Source organism: Cavia porcellus, unplaced genomic scaffold (genome assembly GCF_034190915.1).
Source record: "Cavia porcellus strain 051 isolate PalLab524CR breed Dunkin Hartley unplaced genomic scaffold, mCavPor4.1 scaffold_2, whole genome shotgun sequence".
In the NCBI taxonomy this organism is placed as follows: Eukaryota; Metazoa; Chordata; class Mammalia; order Rodentia; family Caviidae; genus Cavia; species Cavia porcellus.
The window spans coordinates 141,346,079-141,368,319 of NW_026947485.1; the positions used below are offsets into that span (position 1 = coordinate 141,346,079).

General features: G+C 35.2%; 1 protein-coding gene across 14 annotated transcripts in view; it reads right to left on the bottom strand.

Moving 5' to 3' along the window:
* Fer (FER tyrosine kinase) overlaps positions 1–22,241 on the bottom strand; it is a 409,026-nt gene that overhangs the window by 353,340 nt on the left and 33,445 nt on the right. For all 14 annotated transcript variants that reach the window (XR_010046446.1, XR_010046447.1, XR_010046449.1 and 11 more), the window contains one exon: positions 3,557–3,823. Coding sequence is in view for 9 of the 14 variants with exons in the window: in XM_063245478.1 (XP_063101548.1) it covers positions 3,557–3,763 (207 nt within the window). In the remaining 5 variants the exon portion in view is untranslated. The remainder of the gene's footprint in view (positions 1–3,556; positions 3,824–22,241) is intronic.

Here is a 22,241-nt window from a genome sequence, read left to right on the forward strand (position 1 = left end):
TATATGGTCAAATAAAGTTCGTAGTATAACTCTCAAAAATTAAGCAAGGATACATAAAAAGGAAAAGAAATAAAAAACTTTGCACATTTCACACATATTAAGTGACTTAAAAAATAAATAACTATTACAATAAACAAGAAACTTTACCTTGAAAAGACACAAAGTTTGCTTGTCAAAGTAGCTTTTAGAATGGTTATAACTTGTGAGTTACTGTAAAGTGGTAGAAAAATTATCTAGAATTTAACAGAAAGTTGCAATACCACATGTGGATGACTATGACTTATTAAAAACAAAAAGAGTAAACAATGCTAGCCAGTAAAAGACTGACGTCTGAAATATATTCCTTAACAGCCTGCTTCAGTTGGGTAGGTATGGTTTTTTGCACTCAACTTTGTGTTTACACTAGTTCTACAAATAAAATCTTTACAAAAAAAGTTTAGATTATTCACTAGTACAACAGTTGTGTTGAAACTAATCTGTGTTTTCAAATCAAGTGTTATATCAGAATTGACTCTACAGCCAGACATGAGGAATTTTGCCTTACATATACACGGTATGGTCAAAATATACAGTGAATTCTTACTGTGCTATAATGAAAGACATTATCATTAATCTCCCTCACTTTGAACACATTTATCCCATCATTTTTACCACTTTTTGAAGCAGTTCTGGGAGTCTTTCCTCATCATTATCTTTAGTTGTGCTATCATGGCTGCCTCAACGATCAGAAATCGATTCAAAACGTTTACCTTTCGTGATCATTTTGACTTTGGAGAAGGACCAGAGTTACACAGCACCAGACCTGATGAGTGACATGGATAAGGACAAACTAATGTTTTTACCTGACAGAAACTGCTGTACCAGAAGCAATGTATGATACAAAGTGTTATCACGACAGAAGATGAAACCATTTGCCCACCTATCAGGCCATGTTCTAGACATATCATTTCTTAAAAACGGTAATAAACCCTTATAATATTCAGAATTCACTATAGTGTTACTGGTATAAACTTAGCTGATATAGCTCCATCAAAAAAACACATCATTACGTTGGATCTTAACTGATGTGTTTTTGTTCATACCAGCAAAACTGGATAACTTCTACTAAGAACTCTAAACATGGCCTCAGAATCAAAACCACAGACCCAAGTTTCATCTCTCATGATTATATTCCTTAAAAAGGTGGACCCTGAAGATGTATAATCTCACAATTCCAATAAAACTGACGAAATTTCATGTTAATGCTGTTCCTAACCCATGATTCCATAGCACACTTTAAAACACACCTATTTTCAACCACAGTTTACAGCCAAATGAGCACACCAAACAAGCTGAAATCTCACATGCCCTGATTTAGGCTGGCACACTGCTGCTTGTATTAAAGATCCCTGCCTTCCCCTGATGGCATTAGGTAGCTGTATTCATTGTATTTTGTGAATATGCCATAGTATATACAGCAGAAACTTTGGTACTTGGTATTACCATATATATAACAATATATAATATATAAAACATTTTATATATGATAATATATTATATATGTAATATTAAAACATTTTATACTGTATATACAATATATATACAATGTTAGTACCACATAATAAATCTGATTCACCAAAAAGCATCGTGAATTACTTTTGATTCTCACATCATATCTGAAGTGTTGCTTATATTAAATCCTCTTTGTGTTTAAAATGTAAGCCAACAACTCCCTTTGAATACTGTGTGATTTGGGATTAACTGTACCTCTATACTGTTTCAAAATAGAATTAGTAGTATTTGCACAGGTATAATTCTAGACAAAACACAGCAATCTGGGGATAGAGATACATGCTTGATATCCCAGCTACTCCAGAGGCTGGAGCAGAAGAATCACAAATTTAATCACTGTTGGGGAAACTAGTGAGACCCTGCTTCAAAAAATGAAAAGCAGAGCCAAGACAGTGTTGTTCATTTACAAGCTCAACTTTCTGCGAGGATGAGGCAGGAGGGCCCCACATTCAAGCCCGCTTCAGGTTACTTAGGGACCTAGTAGGTGCTGTCTCAAAATAAAAAATAAAAAGGCCTAAGGAAGTAGTTCAGTGTGAAGGTCTTCTGTTCAGTTCCTAGTACAAAAAAAAAAAATTTAAAAACAGTAAAATTATCTGCACCATAGAACAAATCTTTAAAATGAAATAATTGTTAAACATGAAATATTAAAATATGTTTGTACTTTTACATAAATGTAAAATAAAATCATGGTATATATAATTTCTTATCTATCAGATAAACAAAAATTCAAAAGCCTGACAACATACACTTCTGCCTAGAGTAAGCAGAAGCTGATAACATCGTATAGTTCTGATGAATATGGAAAATGGTATCAAATGGTGTAAAATCTCTGCAAAAAATGTACAGTTATATTGGCACTATACAACAAAACCACATGCATATTTACATTTTAATACAGAAATCCCACTTTCAGGAATTTATCCTGAAAATACATAATGATCAAAAATATATCTGTACAGTGCCTTTTACTGCAGCATTACTTATAATTGCACAATACAGTAACCCTAAGATTCCACACATAGTAAATTGTTTAGATACTCAAAATATTTTCTATTAAAAGAACTAGAACTCTACGGAAAAAAGAGTCGATTCTAGAACTACAGAAAGGAACATTCAACAGAAGCCTGAAACACTTATGCCAAAAATTTTACAAGTTGTCAGAGAATAACAGAGAAACAGGGTCCAGGAGGTGAAGAGCAAAGTCAGCTACCCAATTCTCCACTTCTCAATGTTTCCTTCTGCCCTCAATGCCAGCACGTCAAGTTTTTAGGTTCTGTACTCTGGGACTTGTATCAACAACTCCCCACGTTCTCAGGCTTAGGTCTCAGACTGAGTCATGGTGTCAGTTCCCCTACAAATAAACTGAACTGTCTCACCAGATTTTCTGATTCTCCAACTTGTGAAACTTCTTCACTTTCATAATAAATCCTGGGAGATATACACTATACACAGGAATATATACTATCCATATGTATGATCTATCATTCTGCTTACCCATAATATCATGATACTTTAAAATAAAAGACTTAAACATCCCTATCAACCATCTCATCCTTATTGTCATCTACAGAGTATTCTTAGTATTCTCAGCAACAACGAAGAATACATATACTTATCAAGTCCACATGAAAGATTTACCAAGAAAAACCATACTCTGGGATATAAAGGAACTATTCATAAATTTAAAAACATTCATTATATAAAATAGGCTCTTGGAAAATAGTGGACTAAACTCACAATTGATAATAGGTTTCTGGAAAAAAAGTATTTATAAATTCAATACAAGACTTTGAAAGAACATATGAATCCAAAAGAAATCAAAAGGGAAATTAAAATGTATTCTGAACTGCAAAGCATAGGATAATGTCAAAGATGCAGCTGAAACTGTACTCAGAAAACTTAGAACTCTACAAACTCACTTGGGTAGGCTCATTCAATAGTATGATCTATTTTAAGGACAGTTATGATGTTATACATAAGAAATTATTAAATTAACGCTTCTTACCTTGGATACATTGCTGACATAATTCATTTGGAGAGTACTTTCCTTATCAACTTGATTACAAAGATTCTGTAAAGTAGATGCATACTCTTTATCACTTTTTATTCTCAGAGCCATGAATTTCTTCACTGTTTCCAGTAATCGTAGTTCCCAGTCTTGCAATTTTAATACAGCTTCATGTGAATTCTTCAGGTCACTCCCAAACCCCATTTTTGTAAGGCACTGTTTATCCTCCGCACTGCACAAGTGAGCCTTCTAATCAGCACATATCTGTGTATGCAAACATATAAAAGTAGTTGTCAATCAAAAAGAAAAAAATCAGTCCTCAAAACAAAGTAATGTTTCACTCTTCTAAGGGTAAAAAAAAAAAAAATCATTATTACTAAATAGCTTCCCCCAAAAGACAGATGTCATGTCTTTTGCCAACTTCTATTCAGTGTACACTAGATGTTCTAAACATTACAACATGAAAAAAGATATTTGAATGAAAAAAGAAGAAGTAAAGCTATTTATATATGTAGATGACATTATCTTGTATACAGAGAATCTTAAGGAATGCAATAAAAAGCTACTAAAATAATTTTGTAATATTAAAAAATATGAATTTTAATATACAGAATTGAATCATATTTGTAAACATTTACATCAATCCAAAATTGAAATTAAGAAACAATTCTACCTACAACATCAAAAAAGAACAAAACACCGAGGAATAAACTGAAGGAAATACAAATTTTGTACTTTTTATATAGGCGGCTGCCTGGCAAGCACAAGGTTGTGAATTCGATTTCCAGAACAAAATAAACATTTTTTTATTCTTTATAAAACACTAGGATTTTCTGAATGTAAAAAATTGAAAGACTCTTGTTCAAAGACAGAAAAAAGTTAATGTCATTACAGATAGCAGCACCCCTCAATCTGACCTACAGATTTAACAGAATCCATAGTATCACCTCTGTTAGTTTTTATACAGAAATTAACAAGTGATTTCTAAAATACACAGTAAGGCAAAGGGGCCAGAATAATAACAGAAAGTTCCGAAGCTGGGAGCAATGGTGCATACCTGTAATCCCAGCACTCTGGGAGACAGAGGTAGGAGAATCACAAGTTCCAGTTCCACCCAAACACAAGCCCTTGTCTTATAATACAAAGTAAAAGGGCCAGGGATTTAGCTCGGTGGTGTAAGCGCCTGCCTGGCAAGCGCAAGGTCGTGTGTTCAATCCCTTGTACTAAAAAACTAAAAAATAAAAAAGGGCTGAGATATAGCTCAGTGCAAAGGCCATACATTAGTCCCCCATATAAAAAATTCCCAATAAAAACCTTAAAAAACAGTATTGCAGAATTCATACTTTCTGATCTCAAAACCTAAAAAGTTACAGCAATCAAGACAGGATGACACAGGCATACAGGAAAACACAGAGATCAATGAAGTATATATGAGTGCTCTGATGAATTTTTATAATTATGTTAAAATGATTTTTCACAAATGTGCCTCATTTATTTAATGGAAAAAGGAAGGCTCCTCAGCAAATATGTGGCTCTGGGACAACTGGATTTCCACACAAAAGTAAAGGAAGCAGAATACCTTCCTTAGAATATATAAAAAAGTCAACTCTACATGGATCCCTGATCTAAAACCACAGAACTAAAACTATAAAGCACTCAGAAGAAAACATAGGAATAGGTTTGTAACCCTGGCTTAAGCAATGGTTTCTAACAAAACTGCAAGCAGCAAATAAATATATATAAACTGAATTGTACCAAAATTTAAAACTTCTGTGCTTCAAATGACATTTAAAAATGTGAAAGGATAATACACAGAATGAGATAAAACATTTGAAAATCACATTTTGATAAGAACTTTTATCAGGAATGTACAAAGAATTCTTATAATTCTTTTTTTTTTTTTTCTTTTTTCAGACAGCGTCTTGCTAAGTTACTAAGTTGCTCAGGCTGTGCTCAAACTTGTGATCCTCCTACCTCAGCCTTCTACTGTGTTAGGATATATGCACGAACCACTATGTCTGGCTAATTCTTATACCTCAATAATACAAAGACAAAATAAAATGAGCAAAGGATTTGAACAGACATTTCTCCAAAGAAACACAAATGCCCATTAAAGCATGTGAAAAGATAATCTATATTGTTAATCATTAGGAAAATGCAAAACTACAATGCAATAGTAATTTATACTAGTAGGAAAATTTATAATCAAAAAAGATATAACAACAAATGTTGGGGAGACTTTGCAGAAATTATAGCTTATACCTTGCTAGTACAAATGCAAAATGCTACAGCCACTATTGGAAAGCTAAAACAGTTATCACATGACCCAGAGAGTGTACTTCTGGGTTTATACTCAAGTGAAATAAAAATCTATGTCTACAGGAGCTGGAGATGGCACTCTCTGGTAAAGTATGCTTAGTATACATAAATAAAGTGAAATGTCTGACTCTCAGTTATCTCACTTTGCAAAAAATATCTACACAAAAAATGTTCATGAATGTTTGAAGCAAAACCATTTATAACAGTTGCAGAATGGAAACAACCCAAATATTCATCAATCAGTAGATGGATAAATAAAACATAGTAATATTCATATAGTGGGATATGATCTGGAAATGTAAAGGAATGAAGCATTGACACAGGATATACTATGGATTATCCTTAAAAATACTTCGCTAAGCCAAAGAGTCCAGACACAAAAGACCACATAGTGCATCATCTTGTTTACATGAAATATCTAAAATAAGCAAATCTAGAGATAGAGACAGATCAGTGTATGACTGGGGCTGGTGACTCTGGGGAGAAATAGGGAGTGGCAAATTAAAAGGTAACTATATCTCCTTTAGTAATGGTGAAAATGTTCTAAAATCGACTGTAGTGATAACTTCACAACTCTGTGAGTGTACTTACAGCAAATGAAATGTGCAGTTTCAATGGATGAATTCTTTAGCATATGAATATTAGGTTTGGCTATGATTTGAGTGTGTACTCACCCATGGCCTCACATGTCAAATTTAATCTAGTCATCTTGTAAGACACAGGGTAGAAACTAGACTGGTGGTGCATGCTTTTAATCTTACCACTTCAAGAGCTAAGGCTGGAGGACCACAAGTCTGAGGTCAGCCTACACCATTTAGCAAGACACTGTCTCAAAATGTAATAAAAATGTTCTGGGATATAACTTAGCACTCTCTGGGTTCAATGACCAGGATGGCAAAATGATGGCAAAAAATGGGCAAAATGAAAAGGCAGAGACTTATTCTAACTAATTTAACTGAAGTGGGACCGTTAGGAGGCAGTGAGGATTAAATAAGTCACTAGAATGAAGCACCTATGACTGAATCCCAGTGGCTTTGTAAGAAAAGGGAAAGACCAAAAACCAAATGTGCACACACGCTCACATACACATATACATACATGCAGACCCTTAAAATGTGATGTCCTGCACTACTACAAGTCTCTGCCACCAAGAAGGCTATCACCAGATGTGGCCCCTTGACCTTGAACCTCTGGAATCCTAAGCTGCAAAAAACCTCTTTTCTATACAAACTCACCCAGTCTGTGATATTATATTATTTGCAACAGAAAAGATTAATACAGTGAAGTATAACTCTAAAAACTATTTTAAAATAATTACAACAGAGGCCAGAGGTTTAGCTCAGCGGCGTTAAGGGCCTGCTTGTCAAACAGGAGGTCATGAGTTCAATCCCTGGTACCAAAAAAAAAAAAAAAAAAAATGGGGGTGGAGGGGGCACTGGGGATTTAGCTCAGCGGTATAAGCGCCTGCTTAGCAAGTGCAAGGTCATGAGTACAATCCCTATTTCCACAAAAAAAAAAAAAAAAAAAATCATTTTTTCTAGTATCAATACTGAAAACCCTAGTAGAATTTATTTTATTCTTCAGTTTCCTAGAATTGCAAGGAGTCAGTTTTTCAGAACCAGTTAGAAGAAACAGAAACATGCCTTTTATTTCTAGTTCCCGATCATCCACACCAGAAACCAAAAATCATGATATCCTGCAAGCTACAAAGAAAAACAAGAAGGATGAGTCTCTAATCTCAGTGATGGCATGCATGGTAAAAGGTGGAATTTCCAAATACAAAATAAAACACAAAATTTTTCTGACTGAAAACTGTCCAGTTTTATAATCAAAAAGTGAGTGAGAAAAATTTTAAAGTTGTGACAAAAAAAACTCCATTTCATTAAAGTTTTCAAAGCACCAACCAAAACCTAAATGTACCTTAATATATTTAAATTCATAGTGGCATGCCTCTGTAATCTCATTACTTGACAGGCTGAGGCAGGAGGATCATCAGGAATTTGAAGACAGCCTGGGTTACATAATGAGTTCAAGGTCAACCTAAACAAGGTCAACCTATTTATTCTCAAGAATAAATACATATATAAATTTATATAAAGTAATTATTCACTTTAGTATTAAAAGGATGATTCCAATGTTTTCTCTTTGCATGCAATATCTTCAAAAAAGAACTCTGAGATCAAGGGTTCAGCTCAGTATTAGAACACTTGCCTGGTATATAAAATGCCCTAGGTTTGATCTCCAGCACTGCTTCCACACAAAAAAAATTCCTTTGACATACTGTATCTTCTATGGAGCACCAAAATTGTCAAAAAATGTCTTTCTGTTATTTTACCTACAGCTCAATTAAGTATTGGTAGAGATATACCCCATCTCATCCCATGCTTTCAAAAGAAGAAAAAGAAATCTTTTGTTTTGTAGAACAAAAAAAAGCAACATATTTTACATTTTTAAAAATTCACCTGAGATTAAAGATCATTTTATTCTGCAACCTGGCATAAATAACACCTCTGACTTTGAAGGCATCTTGATAATTTTTTCTTCTATTATCAGGAACTTCAAAAAGATTGTAAAAATCTCAGAAGGATAAAAGAGAAATAGAATCTCGTAGAGTCTGGGCACTCCAGCCTATCCAAAGGGTTTAACTTATACACTATTCTAGGTCAAAGTCTATATAAAATAATTTAATACACAGCACCTGTCTTTAAGTAAAAGAATAAAAATTCTGTAACAACTGCATAATAAAGACTATGTCTGAACCCCTAAATATATAAATACATTAGGAAATAACAGAATGACAGGCTATATATAATTATCCTGTAGATGCTATCATATTTATGTGTAAGACTATTCATTGAAATAGTGTTTGCAAAACCAAACATAACTAGAAATATCTGAAATATCTTCCAATAGGGACTTCTTAAGTAAATCACCATCAAGACAACTGCATTTAGTTTTAGCTGAATAATTCAACAGGTGCCACTGAAATCCTATTCTGTGTGAATCTGTTTGGTATGCAACATTCACACATATATGTGATAGACATATTTATATGTTCATTCAAAGGCATATCATTCAGCCCTAATAAATACTATAGAAACTTTTATACATTGATATAGAACTATAATTGGGAACTATTAATTTAAAAAGATTTGAATCTTAGTGTACTAACTTTGTATAAAAGACAAATACTCATTTTTCAGGTAAGTACAAAAACATGTCTCTCGAAGAACACACAGTATTTGAGCAAAAGAGTGGACAAGAGATATGTTACTGTTTATTCTTTTACACATCTGGTTTTTGTCGAAGTAAATACATTAAAGCCAGGCATGGTGGCACACACCTGTAATCTCAGCACTTGGGAGGCAGAGGCAAAAGGATCTTTACAAATTCAAGACCAGCCTGGGCTACAAAGTAAGTTCAAGGCCAGCCTTGAGACTGTGTCTCAAAAAGACAAAAATAAATAAATAAGAAAATACACTGATATTACTTATCAAAAATTAAAGAATTGGGGCTGGGGATTTAGTTCAGCGGCATAAGCACCTGCCTTGCAAGCAGGCGGTCGTGAGTTCAATCCCCAGTACCGATAAAAATGAAAAAGACAAAAAAAAAAAAAAAAAAAGAAAAAAAAATTAAAGAATTTTTTGAAGTGAAAAAGATAAATAAATGCAAGTTGGAATTATCAGATTTCCTAGAAATGACAAGGTACAAGTGAACTAGAAGAACGATTCAAATCACAAAAATCAAAGAGGGAAATAAATTTCAAGAACCAGGGTCAGTATCAGAAGACAAAAACAAACATGAGGTATAGCCAGGTATGGGTGGTACATGTAATCCCAGCAGTCAGGTGGCTGAGACCAGAGGATCACCAGGAGTTCAAGGCCAACCTGGGCCACACAGTGACTTCAAGGCCACCTAGATGACATAGCAAGACCCTGTCTCAAAAAAAAAAAAAAAAATGAGATGTGGTCAAAGACAGTTTCTAAGATCAACCTTTATGTGTCAAGCAGTCAGAAGCAACATACAATTTATCTCCTGCTACTCCTCTGCTCAGGGAACTAATAAGCTCAAACTCCTTGAATTAACTGACTTTTAAGAAGGGCTACCAAGGTCAAGAATACAATATTTTTAAAAGATTCATTTGTCAGTTCTAGTTACATAAGTATGCTCAGTTTGTAAAAATCCATCCAGCTGAACATGGATAATTTGTACACGTTTCTGTGGGTATATTATAGTTAAATATAGAGAGAGATATAAAACAGATCTTAAACTGGCAGCTGGGGATAATACAGTTTGAATAGAGAAAAAAGATAAAACAAGATGTGATAAGGCAAATTAAGAAGGTATTATAACAATAGAGTTTGAGGAGGTTCTAGAATTGATAACGTCAGTATGAATTAAGATGAAGAGTACTGGTGTGGTGAATGGTTTATAGAACAAAAGAAAGACAATCCACCAGGCATGGTGGTATACTGCTGTAATCCCAGCAGTCGGGGCTGAGATAGGATAGAGGCAAGTTCAAGACCAGCCTGGGTTACAAAGTGAGCCCAAAGCCAGCCTGAAATGCATAGCACCCTATCTCAAAAGGACCAAAAAAAAAGACAGCCTAATGGGGAAAATAAGCGGGGCATAACCCATAGTCATGGTTTGTACCTATAATCATAGCACTCTGGGAGGCCAAGGCAGGAGGATCACAAGTTTTGAGCCCAGCCTGAGACTCCCCTGTGCCTTCTGGAAAAACCAAAGAAGGTAGGGGCAATCAGCAAGAGACAATTATAGCAGACAACCCAAAAGCCAGCGAATCTCCTTCCCCCTCACACACAACTGAAAACGTAAGAATAGGCAGGCAGAACTTGACAAAAGGGACCGCCTTTTCGAAGAAGTCCAATGCAGGAAGTCATAGGATTAAGACTGTATTCCCTAGCCCAGAGACATCAGAGAACTGGAGCATGATGAGGAAAACCCCCACATAGCCTTTCTTCTTCACTAGACATCCTATGACTTAACCTAAGAAATAGTTTTCTACTTCCTCAGGTAGCATGAACAGGCACAAAAAAGGAAGAAAGAGAGATATTAAAACCTGCATGCTAAAACTAAACAAGGTGAGTAATTATGGAACTTGAAACACCAAAATAGGCCCCAAGTCTCCTAATAAAAAGCATCCAAGATTCAAACAGAACTCACATGTCACTCTAAAAATCAAGAAAAACCGTAACTCGAATAAGAGATAATAAGCTACTGCCAACACTAAAATGAAACAGATAGCAGAATTATCTGACAAGAATTTTTTAAAAGCTATTATAAAAATGTGTTTTTAAAACAAATGTAAAATTAAAAGATTTGAGCAAGAAATACAAGTTATAAAACTAACCAGTTAGAAATTATAGAAATAAAAAATGTGTTAAAATTTAAAACTCACCAAATGGACTAGTAGGAGAATGAAGGCGATAGACGATATAATACAATCAATACAATCAATCAGTTTAAGAATAAAAAAACAAAATCTACCCAATCAAAACAATACAGAAAAGAAAAAACACAGAAAGTCTTAGGAACCTATGAGACATTAACAAAAGATCCAGCTTCCCCATCGTCAGAATCCAAGGAGATGAAACAGTAGAAATGTGGTTCATCCTGCTGAGTAAGATTCTACAGAAAACAAGACAGTAAGGTATTGATAGAGGACAGACAATATTAAATCAATGGAATAAAACAAGGCATCGCAAAACAGACCCAAGTAAACACGCTGGCAGATATTTGACAAAGGTCTAAAAGCAACTCAAGGGAGAAAGAATTAGTACTGGAGCAACTAGATATCCACTTGCAAATTAAAATAAAAGAACCCTAGCATCTTCAAAAAAAAATTAATTCTATAGGCTCACAGTCTTAAATGTAAGGATAAAATTGCTAAATATTAAATTTTTTTAAATGGAAAGAAGTCCTCAGAATCTAAGGGTAAGCAAAGTACCTACAGATGTCATCAAAACCACAATCCAGGATAAGAAAAGATGAGCCACATCAAAAACAAAATCTCTTGCTGTTTAACAACCCACATGAAAGAATGAAAATACAAGCTGTGACTTTCAGTTTCTCATGGACAGGCAAGAAGCTCAGAAGTCATCAATACATTCTAGTAAGTAAAACACTCAGCATTCTGCAAAATGAAGAACTCTTGTTAAACCACTCAAAGAAATGAGGTCACAGAGCAAACCACTTCTCTTCAAGTTAAAGGTACAGACAGGTGAATATGAAGAGCCACATCATATAAAGAGCAGAAACTTCCACCAAAACTAGCTTGGGGGTATGAAACCTAAGTTGTAAATGAACTTCTGAAAGCTTAGTATGAACAAGTGAGCCAAAAATTCATCAAAATATACAAGGGATCTCTCTGTATTATCTCTTACAACTGAAAAATGATCAGTGATTACCTCCTCAAAAATTTATTTCTCGTTGTTTTGTTTTTTGAGACAGAGTCACACTATGTAGTTAGGCTAACTTTGAACTCACTATGTAGACTAGGCTCAAACTCATAGTGATCCTCCTGCCTCAGCCTCCCAAATGTTGGGACTATAAGTGTATACCACTACACTCAGCTCAAAATTTCAATTTTCAAAAAAAGTAATGCCCAGAACTAAAAGTATAGCCTAAAAGAAAAACAATAACACAGATTATGTTTCACAAATTCAGCCATATTCTTTCCTAGGTACCATGACATATAGATGGAAATGCCTCTATTAACCACAAGGAAGATGAAATTACACAACCACATTGTAGCCAAAACTTATAGAAGGGAAGTATTAAATTATAGCGTTATTTGCAATGCAAACTCCACATAGGCAGGGAACACTCTGCTCTGTTCCCCCTACTATGTCCCAAGTGCTTAGAACAGTCCCTGCATATAGTAGACCATGAAAATCTATGAAATGAATTGGCTGAGGCGGCATAGCACTGGACATGTATGTCTAGTGGTCTTCAAGTCTTTACTTTGATCCCCTCCTTCCTTTTGATACTGCCCTGCATTAACTTTAGTCCTACTTACAATATTAGGTATTAGTTTTACAATGATAAGGTACAGGTTAAAAACCCTTTGCTTGGTAATCAAAGCTGAGGCAAAGCAGCTTCCCATCCTTCCTGACAGTCACACATCTTAGGCCTCAGGGTTTGTGAAGTGTCTCCTGATCCTTCACATCTCCCTACCTTTGCAGACGTTTACTCAGTGAAAATATTTCTGCACTGATCTCTGATGCAAGTTATCATCAACCACCTAACTTGACCGTTGTATTCTATAAAGTTTTCTCCACACCACTTTTTCCTCTGCTGCTAAGAACTATGTACTGTATGTCTCTGTGTTTACTATAACACACTCCTTGTATATATTAGCTATTTGCGTTGATGGATTTCTCTCAAACCTTCACTAGAAACAAAAAAAAAAAAAGTCACAGATTTTTCATGTTTCTATCACTGAGGCATAGAGTACTACAGAGAATATTATAGGCGGTACATTTATTATAGATTCTTTCAAGGGCAAACACATTTTTTAAAAAAAGATTTAAACAAAGTGATCTTTAAAAAGCTCTATAATTTAAAAAAATAAATCTCTATAATTTAATAGATATTGATTATAAACCAAACAGACATGGTAGCCACGTATTATTATGAAAGATATCTATTTTTAAAAGCATATTTTTAAAAAGTCAAACTGGTAAAAATCCTACTAACTTACTAAAGAGATTTTTTCAAATCTATCTTGTTAAATAGTATTTGATTTGGTATTTAGGACACATGAAAACTTACATGTTGAGTTTTCCCACAAATAATGATGAAAAATAAACTTTAAAAGAACCATTAAAATCACTATATTTCCTAAAATTATACATTTTATTTGCATAAAATAAATTATAAATATATGCTTTGGAAACAGAAATGGAAGTTACTAAACTGCAAAATGTAAAACAGATAATGAGTTTCCTTGGCAGAATTACAGAATTCCCATAGTATATCTTGTGTATATATAAGGCTATACACGTGTCTGTTTGTAAAATATCTTCTGTTTTTCTCCTGGCCTTGATCTCTGTGGTGATCCTCCTGCCTCAGCTTCCTGAGTGCTGGAATTACAGGCATATGCCACCACCCAACTAAACAAATTTTATATTCTCCAAGTACAACAATCGAATGCTGTTTTTAAATAAATTTTAATATGTATTGAATATTTTCTTTCAAGTAACACAATTAAACACAGATATGTTATGGTCAGAAATATACTTGTTTCCTTTACATTAACATTGAGAAAAAGAGATTCAAATATACCACTGAAGACATGCTAATTAAGAAAATAGCAAATAAGTGAATAAAAACTGTGTAATAAAAATAGAAAATCATTCTTTCCCTAAAAGATACTCACAAGCTAGAAGGTAATCCATTAGCACTTAAATTTATAATGTTTGACAAAACCTACCAAAATCAGTTTATGCTTCAAGTTACATTATCAGAGTATTTGTATAGTAGTAAGGATTATAAAATCATTAAGTAGCCAAAGTACAAAACAAATTATTTGAGGGTATCTTACCTTTCACTGCTTCAATACTAACCAGAGTCAGAAACAGTGATTTCATTTGAACAAAACACTAAGCTGCCAGCAACAAGTCAAAAACAGTAACAAAAGCCACTGAACAAGAAGTAATCACCACAGTTACAACCCAAAAACAATCAACTTCACTTGATTACAAAGTGAGATCTTTTTTTAAAAGAACTTTAAATAAGCAAGAATGAACAGAGCTCAGAGTAGAACTATGAAGACAGTAGCATTCATTACCAATTAATATACACTGACCTTGGCACCATTCAAACAAAGTACTGTATTGAAAATTCGTCCTGTGCACTTCTTATTTGCAAGTAAGTGTTGCTCCTAACCCAATTCAAAATGAAAGTTAAGTGCGAGGGAAATAGCACTGGACTGAGCAGCATAGTGGAATAACATTAATGGATGATAATCTTCCACTGAGAAAACACTGACTAAAAATCTTAAAGTCTATTAACCACTGAAAAACATTTCCTTTCAATGTAACTATTATATTTTTATTTTTAAAATACATTTGAAGTATTGATATTTGAAATTACTTAGGAAGACTAGAATTAACAGAAATTTTTCTATGAGGAATTGATATATATCAACAAGTGTTTAGACTAACCATAAAAGATAATTTAGGAATATAAAGATAAATAAAATCTGCTGAAGATTAGCTTAACTCTAGAGTGCTGACCTAGAATATGTAAACCCCTGGGTTTATCACTCAGTATGAAAAAAGAAATTTAGGGCCGGGCATGGTAATGCGCGCCTGTAATCCCAGCACTCTAGAGGCTGAGGCTGGAGGATCCTTGTGAGTTCAAGGCCAGCCTGGGCCACTAAGTGAATTCAAAGCCAGCCTGACCTACATCGCAAGACCCTGTCTCAAAAAAAAAAAAAAAAAAAAAAAAAAAAAAAAATTAAAAAAAAGAAACTTAAAAGTAAGTAAAATTTGAATTACAGTCTTCCATTTGCAGTACAGTAAGAAAAGTTTGTGAGTAATGATAACACAGTTAATTTACTCAACAAATAAACACTATGTACTTATTTGCCACATATATTTCTTAATGCTAGAAATACTAAGATGAACAGCATTACAGTCCCAAGTATCAAGAAGCTCACAACATATTATAAATGACAAACATGGAAAAAAGTAAATAAACGCCATATAATTCAACAAGATACAATACAGATTGTTAAAAACTCATTGAGAATACTCAGGAAGACTGACATTCTTAAGGCCCACAAGGAAAGGTTTGATGGAATATAAAAATACGATGTGAAAGTACTACAAAGACATGGTAAAAAGGAAGAGAACAGCTGAAACGGGGCTCGGACGGACTAACGCTCTCAGATACATCCTGGAGAACAGTGAGGAAAGAAGCACATGTTTATCTGCAAAGGCATATGGTTTTGAGAAAAAGTCGGGTTCAAATCTTGACTCCACCATTTAACAGCATCTGAGTGCATTTTAATCAGCATTCCAGAGGCTCTGCCTTCTCATCTGTAAAAGGAAGACAATAACATATGCTTTGACCTTCTTATGAAGGTTAAAAGAAATGAATGTGTCTAGCACTGTATTAAAGAAGTTAATGATGACTTTTAATGCTTAGTATGGGAAAGCATGACAAAGAAAGAAGACAGAGCACAGGGAATGGAGAAGAACTACTTTTAAAAGTTTCAACTGAAACAAAGTACAGAGATGGAAGGTAGAAAATATTTACTAAAACACATACACATACACTGATAATTTAAAGAAAAACAACAGAAGAACGTTTAAAAGATTAAGTATGGGGCCTAGGATTTAGCTCAGTAGCATAAGCCCCTGCCTGGTAAGCACAAGGTTGTGAGTTCATTCCCCAGTACCCCCCCCCCAAAAAAAGTAAGGGTGAGCATATTATAAACCCTAAATTCTAAATCTTTCAGCCTACAATGAAAGAACGAAAGAAATGAACAATTATTTTAAAAGTTCAGTTTTCAAATTAAAGTCAAATTTTTTCTGCCAAAGAGAATAACAATGTGTAGAAGAGTCAAAATAATTTCAAAATCCCATTTGTACTTTAAATTAGACATACTAACAAAATGACAATTAACATGATTTCATCAGTCATAAGTCTAATAAAGTAAAACATAACCAGCCACTACCCTGCAGTGAGATACCTCCTCAAAGAGCCCAGATCAGACAAACCTTCTGTTTATTTATTAACTTATAATTTATTTATGTATTTTGAACTTTTAAGACAAGGTTTTGCTATGTTTTGAACTTTGTAACCTACACTGGCCTGCAACTAGTGTGATGCTCCTGCCTGTCTCCTGAGTGCTACAATTGCAAACCACCTCCACACTCAGACCCCACTCACCCAGCCCACCACCACCCCAGCCTAGACAAACTTTTAGAACTGTTTAGAACATGAAAGAACGTCAGTTCCATTCTTGGCTTTTTCAGTAGCTCAGTTTTTTTCCTAAAAGAAAGACCTAATCTTCACTCTACCCATTTATATTTGCATTATTCCTCTAGAATTCCTTTCCATTTGTAATAAACTTCAAATCTCTAACCTCCAACTTTAACATATCTGAAACCTGGCTCCAAAAAACACTGTTCTGAGGCAGAAACCACACCTTCCCCACATTCTGACATCCATATCTATCCATAAAACTGGGCAAAGTACTAGGTGCAGATTCTCTAGTGAGATTTCCTAATCAGGTTCTTCTAATATTTTGCAAAAAGTCCTGTAGGAAGTGAAAAAAATCAGATACACATTGTCACGTGATTTCTTTTATATGTAAAATATAAATAAAGGACAGAATTGCACAGTGACCAATTATCAGATTATCCTTTTGTCTTTATGCAAATTTATAAATTACTGAATAAATTATTAATCTGCCAATCAATCAATCAATCTGAAATTGTGATTAAAACTATCAAGTTACTTCTTCTTAGTTGAAAACTATTGGGTAAACAGTCTATAAATATTATCAAATTATTTAACTCCAGTTTTTTAAAGTATTAAATTATATGTGAGGCAGTTAAAATGAACTTAGAATACAAGTAAGACACATTTTTCAAGCAACACTGGAAATCTTTTAATTTTCAAGTTTCTTATTTTAGGAATTGGAATAGTTCTTGTATCTTCTTCCACTGCATAAATGCACTGTTTAACAATTATAAAATGCAAATTTTTCTAATGCTTTTATGAGCTTGATTTAAAGTTAATAAACATAGGACAAAGAATTTTTTACTAAGAAATAACTTGACCCAAACTATGTTTTATGTTGCTTAGGACTTTTTTTGTCTGTTTTTTAACAGCTGAAATTAAAGGTATTTGTCATATCTATAAACAAAATTATTCCAGTTACTTTAAAATATTCTTGGGTACTCTATTTGTATATTTTTCATGTCCAAAAATTTAAGGTTAAATGAAAACGTTATGTTTTAGAATATCCAAGAAAAAAATTACTTTAACATCAGTTTTTAAAATTTCACTAAATACGTTGGTAAGGAAGAATAGTACATATTCCTAATAATGAATAATGAATAATATGCTTATTCATAAGCATTGATGAAACTTTGAAAGTTCCTTTCTATAAAATACAAAATAATCTCTAAGTCCAATTTAGGCATGAGGATATTTTGTGTTTTCTATTTATGATGCAATGTTCAAAATGCAAATATAACATATAATATTTGTCAACATGTTTTTACAAAAGTAAATCCTAAATTACCAAGTTTTGTTCACAAATTCTCCTATTTTTTTCAAGTCACTGTTGTTTGATAAAAATTTTCTTAAAAATCCCAAAGAAAAGAAAGGAATGCCTCCACTCATTCTATGAAGAAGCATTAACCTGACACCAAAACTGGCTAAGTATTAAACAAAACAAAAACTACCAACCAACATCCTTGATGAACATAGATACAAAAATTCTCACTAAGGCCCTTGCAAATAGAATTTGACAACACATTAAAAAGAATTAGACACCATTACCAAATTGGTTTCATCCCACAGATACAAGGATGGTTCAACAAACGCTGCTCAATAAATTTAACACACCACTGAAGAGAACCAAGGATAAAAATCATGTTGTCATCTCAAAAGATGTTTAACAAAGCTGAACAGGTACTCAGAGCCTACCTTGAACTAATAAAAGCCATATACAATAAATTCATAGCCAACATGATACTTCATGGTGAAAACACGAAAGAATTTCCTCTAAAGTCTGGCATAAGACTAGAGTGTCCATCCTTAACACTTCTGTTGAATATAGCATTTCAAAACTTAGCCAGTGCAATTAGGTAAGCAAAATAAACAAAAAGAATACAAAACAGAAGTCAGATCATCCCTATCTGCAGATTCTTTACATAGAACACCATAAAAACTCCACCAGAATGGGGCTGAAGGTTTAACTCAGCGGCATAAGCGCCTGCCTTGCAAGCAGGCAGTCGTGAGTTCGATCCCTGGTACCGATAAAAAGGAAAAAGACCAAAAAAAAAAAAAAAAAACAAACAAACTCCACCAGAAGACTCTGATAAATTCAGCAAAGTGTCAGGATATAAAATCAACATAAAAATCATCCCCTTACACAAATAATGAATTCACTGAGAAACAAATCAGAAAGTCAGTTCTATTCACAATAGCTTCTAAAAACTACAACAGCTTAGTTAGGAATCAATCAAGAGCTCTGTAATGTAAAGAAAGATCTCTATAATGTAATGAACATTAAAAAACTGAAGAAATTAAAGAAGACATTAGAAAATGTAAACATTTCCATTGTTCATGAATCAGAAGACCCAAACAGTGAAAATAGCCATACTACCAAAACCATCTACAGAGTCAATGTAATTCCTATTAAAATATCAACATCATACTCCACCGAACTAGCAAAAACAATTCTACAATTCATATGAAGAAAAAAATAGTGAAAGCAATCCTAAGCAAAAAGAGCAATGGAAGAAGCATCAGAATACCAGATTTCAAGGTATACTACGAAGTCATAATCACAAAAACAACAAAGTATTGGCACAAAAACAGACATGTAAATCACAGAACAGAATAAATGGCACATGAACAAACCAAAACACCTACTGCCATATGATTTTTGATAAAGGAATCAAAAACCTATGCTGGAGAAAAAAAAGTCTAATAATTAGTGCCAGAAAAACTGGATGTTCACATGTAGAAGACTGAAACTCTCTTCCTGTACTAAACACATGAAAATGGTCCAAAGACCGAAAGATAAAACCAGAAACTTTGGGAAGACAACACAAGGGAAACACTTAAAAGCCACAGGCACAAGCAAAAACTCCCAAATAGGTTTCCAAAAGCACAGGACATATTATCAAGAATCAGAATGGGAGGCCAGGTATGGTGGCGTGTGCCTGTAATCCCAGCACTTGGGAGGCTGAGGCAGAAGGATTACTTGGAGTCTGAGGCCAACCTGGGATACAAAGTGAGTTCAAAGCCAGCCTGAACTGCATAAGGAGATCCTGTCTCAAAAGAAGACCAAAGAAACAAAAACAAAACTAACAACAAGAACAAACACACACACACACACACACACACACACACACACACACACAAACCCCAACACACAGAGAGAACAACCAAAATTAGCATCACAGCAAATTAAAAAACTTCTGAAAAACCAAAAGAAATAATTAACAAAATGCAGACATCCCACTGAATGGAAAAAAAAATCTTTGCTAGCTACCCTTCTGATAAAAGACTAATATCTAGAAAATAATAAAAGCTTCAGAAACCCAAAAAGCACTCTAATCAAAAAACAGGCAAATAGGAAGGAGATGGCCCAGCCGCCATGGGGCGTGTGCTCCTGTCCACGTCCTCAGTAAACCTGTTCGTTTTGTACTTTTTGCTTCTCTCTTGTACCAGAATACTCTAACACTGTACTTTCATTTCCTGTTTAAGAAATTTTTGCCAAAATCAAAGTCAGAAATATTTTCTCTTTTTTTTTTGGTACCAGGGATCAAACTCATGACCTCACACTTGCCAGTCGTCTGTCCATCCGTCCGCTGTGAAATGAGTGCAGGTCAGTGGTGCAGATGAGTGCAAACAGCTTGTCCACCCCCAGCTGAACAGTGAAGACAGCAGAGCTCACTGTCAGGGCTGGTGGCGTGTCGGTGGGGCTCCCAGAACTCCCGTCTAGGACTCCACCGCCTGACAGACTTAGCATCTTTGGGGAAAATATCCTGCATCCTCTAATTTGCATTTGTTCTGACTGAAGTTACACTCGCCAATCAAAATGGAAGTTCCCATTTGCCTTTAGGAGTCTGGATCTGTTTGCTGTCTGCTCTCTGGTATCAGTCCTCTACTTTTGCAGTGCAGCTATATAACCAATTGCTCCAAAGTTCTCCAAAGTGGCAACATTTAGAAGTCAATCACTTGGGAGAGAAAAAAATGGCAGCTTGCTAGGGGATCAGGCGGAGAGTCTCTCCGGAGAAATCATATTAGAAGCTAGAATATGACAACATGCAGAGGGCCAGATGAATGGATAACGATTCTTATTAACCAAGACAGTGCAGCTGGAGGATTTAAAGTCGTGCTGAGACTGTGAAGGCTGATAACAGGAGGCTGCAAATCCCGCGCCTTTAAATCAGCAAACTGACCCGTGGACCCAACAGGAAAAGCTGTGTTGGCTTTTGGTGACTGCTGGAAACTGAGACCTGGGACCCCAAGAAGCAGCCAGGACTGCCCCGCTGCACCAGAGGAGATTGTGAAAGGCTCTGGAGCTCCAAAGCCGAACGCTGTGCAGTTTTCTGACCATTCCACGCTGTGCCAAGAGCGCAGGGAGGGCGAGTGGCGTGGTGTGCAGTAGACCCAAGAGGAGGACCTGCACCGAACCCTGGTGAGTACTGGGGACCCCATGCTGCTGGGGTTGGCCAGAGAACATCTTGGAACTGGGCAGTGCCCGCCACCACGGGGATATCAATAACACAGAGAGTCTGGCGGCAGACATCTTAGAGTTGGGCAGAACCTACAGCTCGGTGACATCACTGAGTCCCCTTGTAGGGAGGTCTGGTGGAGGACATCTTGAAATTGGGCAGAGCCTGACGCCGTGCTGGCTTCAGCGTCATACAGAGAACTAGTGGAAGACATCTTGGATTTGGGCACACCTGCTGTCCTGGTGCTCCTATCACAGAGAGGTCTGGAAGAGAACAGCTGGGATTTGGGCAGAACCCTGTGCCATAGTGACATTAGTCAGCTGCTTCAGGTACAGAGAGAACTGGCAGGAGCTACTGGGGCTAAACCAAGCCTCTGCTTGGGGTCCAATAAGCAGATACAAAATAGTCATAACTCAGTGACATCCAGAAAGTACAGCCTAATTTACGGATTGATTGGCACAGAGGCTGGAGGCTAGCCTGTACCGCCCCTGCATCCCAGCCTACCCCAGATAACAGCAAATTGGGGAGGACAGCAAAAACACGCTTCTAAAAGGCCCTAAGCAATACGGAGAGGGCCAGAGACCCCCCAGGACACTCCAGTCTGAAAGAAACCAGAAACATGACAAGAGATAAAAATTTTAAAAAATCTCCAGCTGCCCAACATGAGAAAATAAGCCCAGGAGAAGTAAACACTGAAGAGAACAAGCACAGTAACCATCCAATACTCGACACAGCACCAGCCGAAATTAAAAAATACCTTCATGACCTCATAGATGAATTTAAAGCTGTACTTCTGATCCAAGTGAGGCAAGATATAAAGAGATTAATTAAAGAAATGACAAGCCCCACCCAAGAGAACACAGATGGAAGAAAAGAGAAACTTCTGAAGAAGAATTTAAACGTAA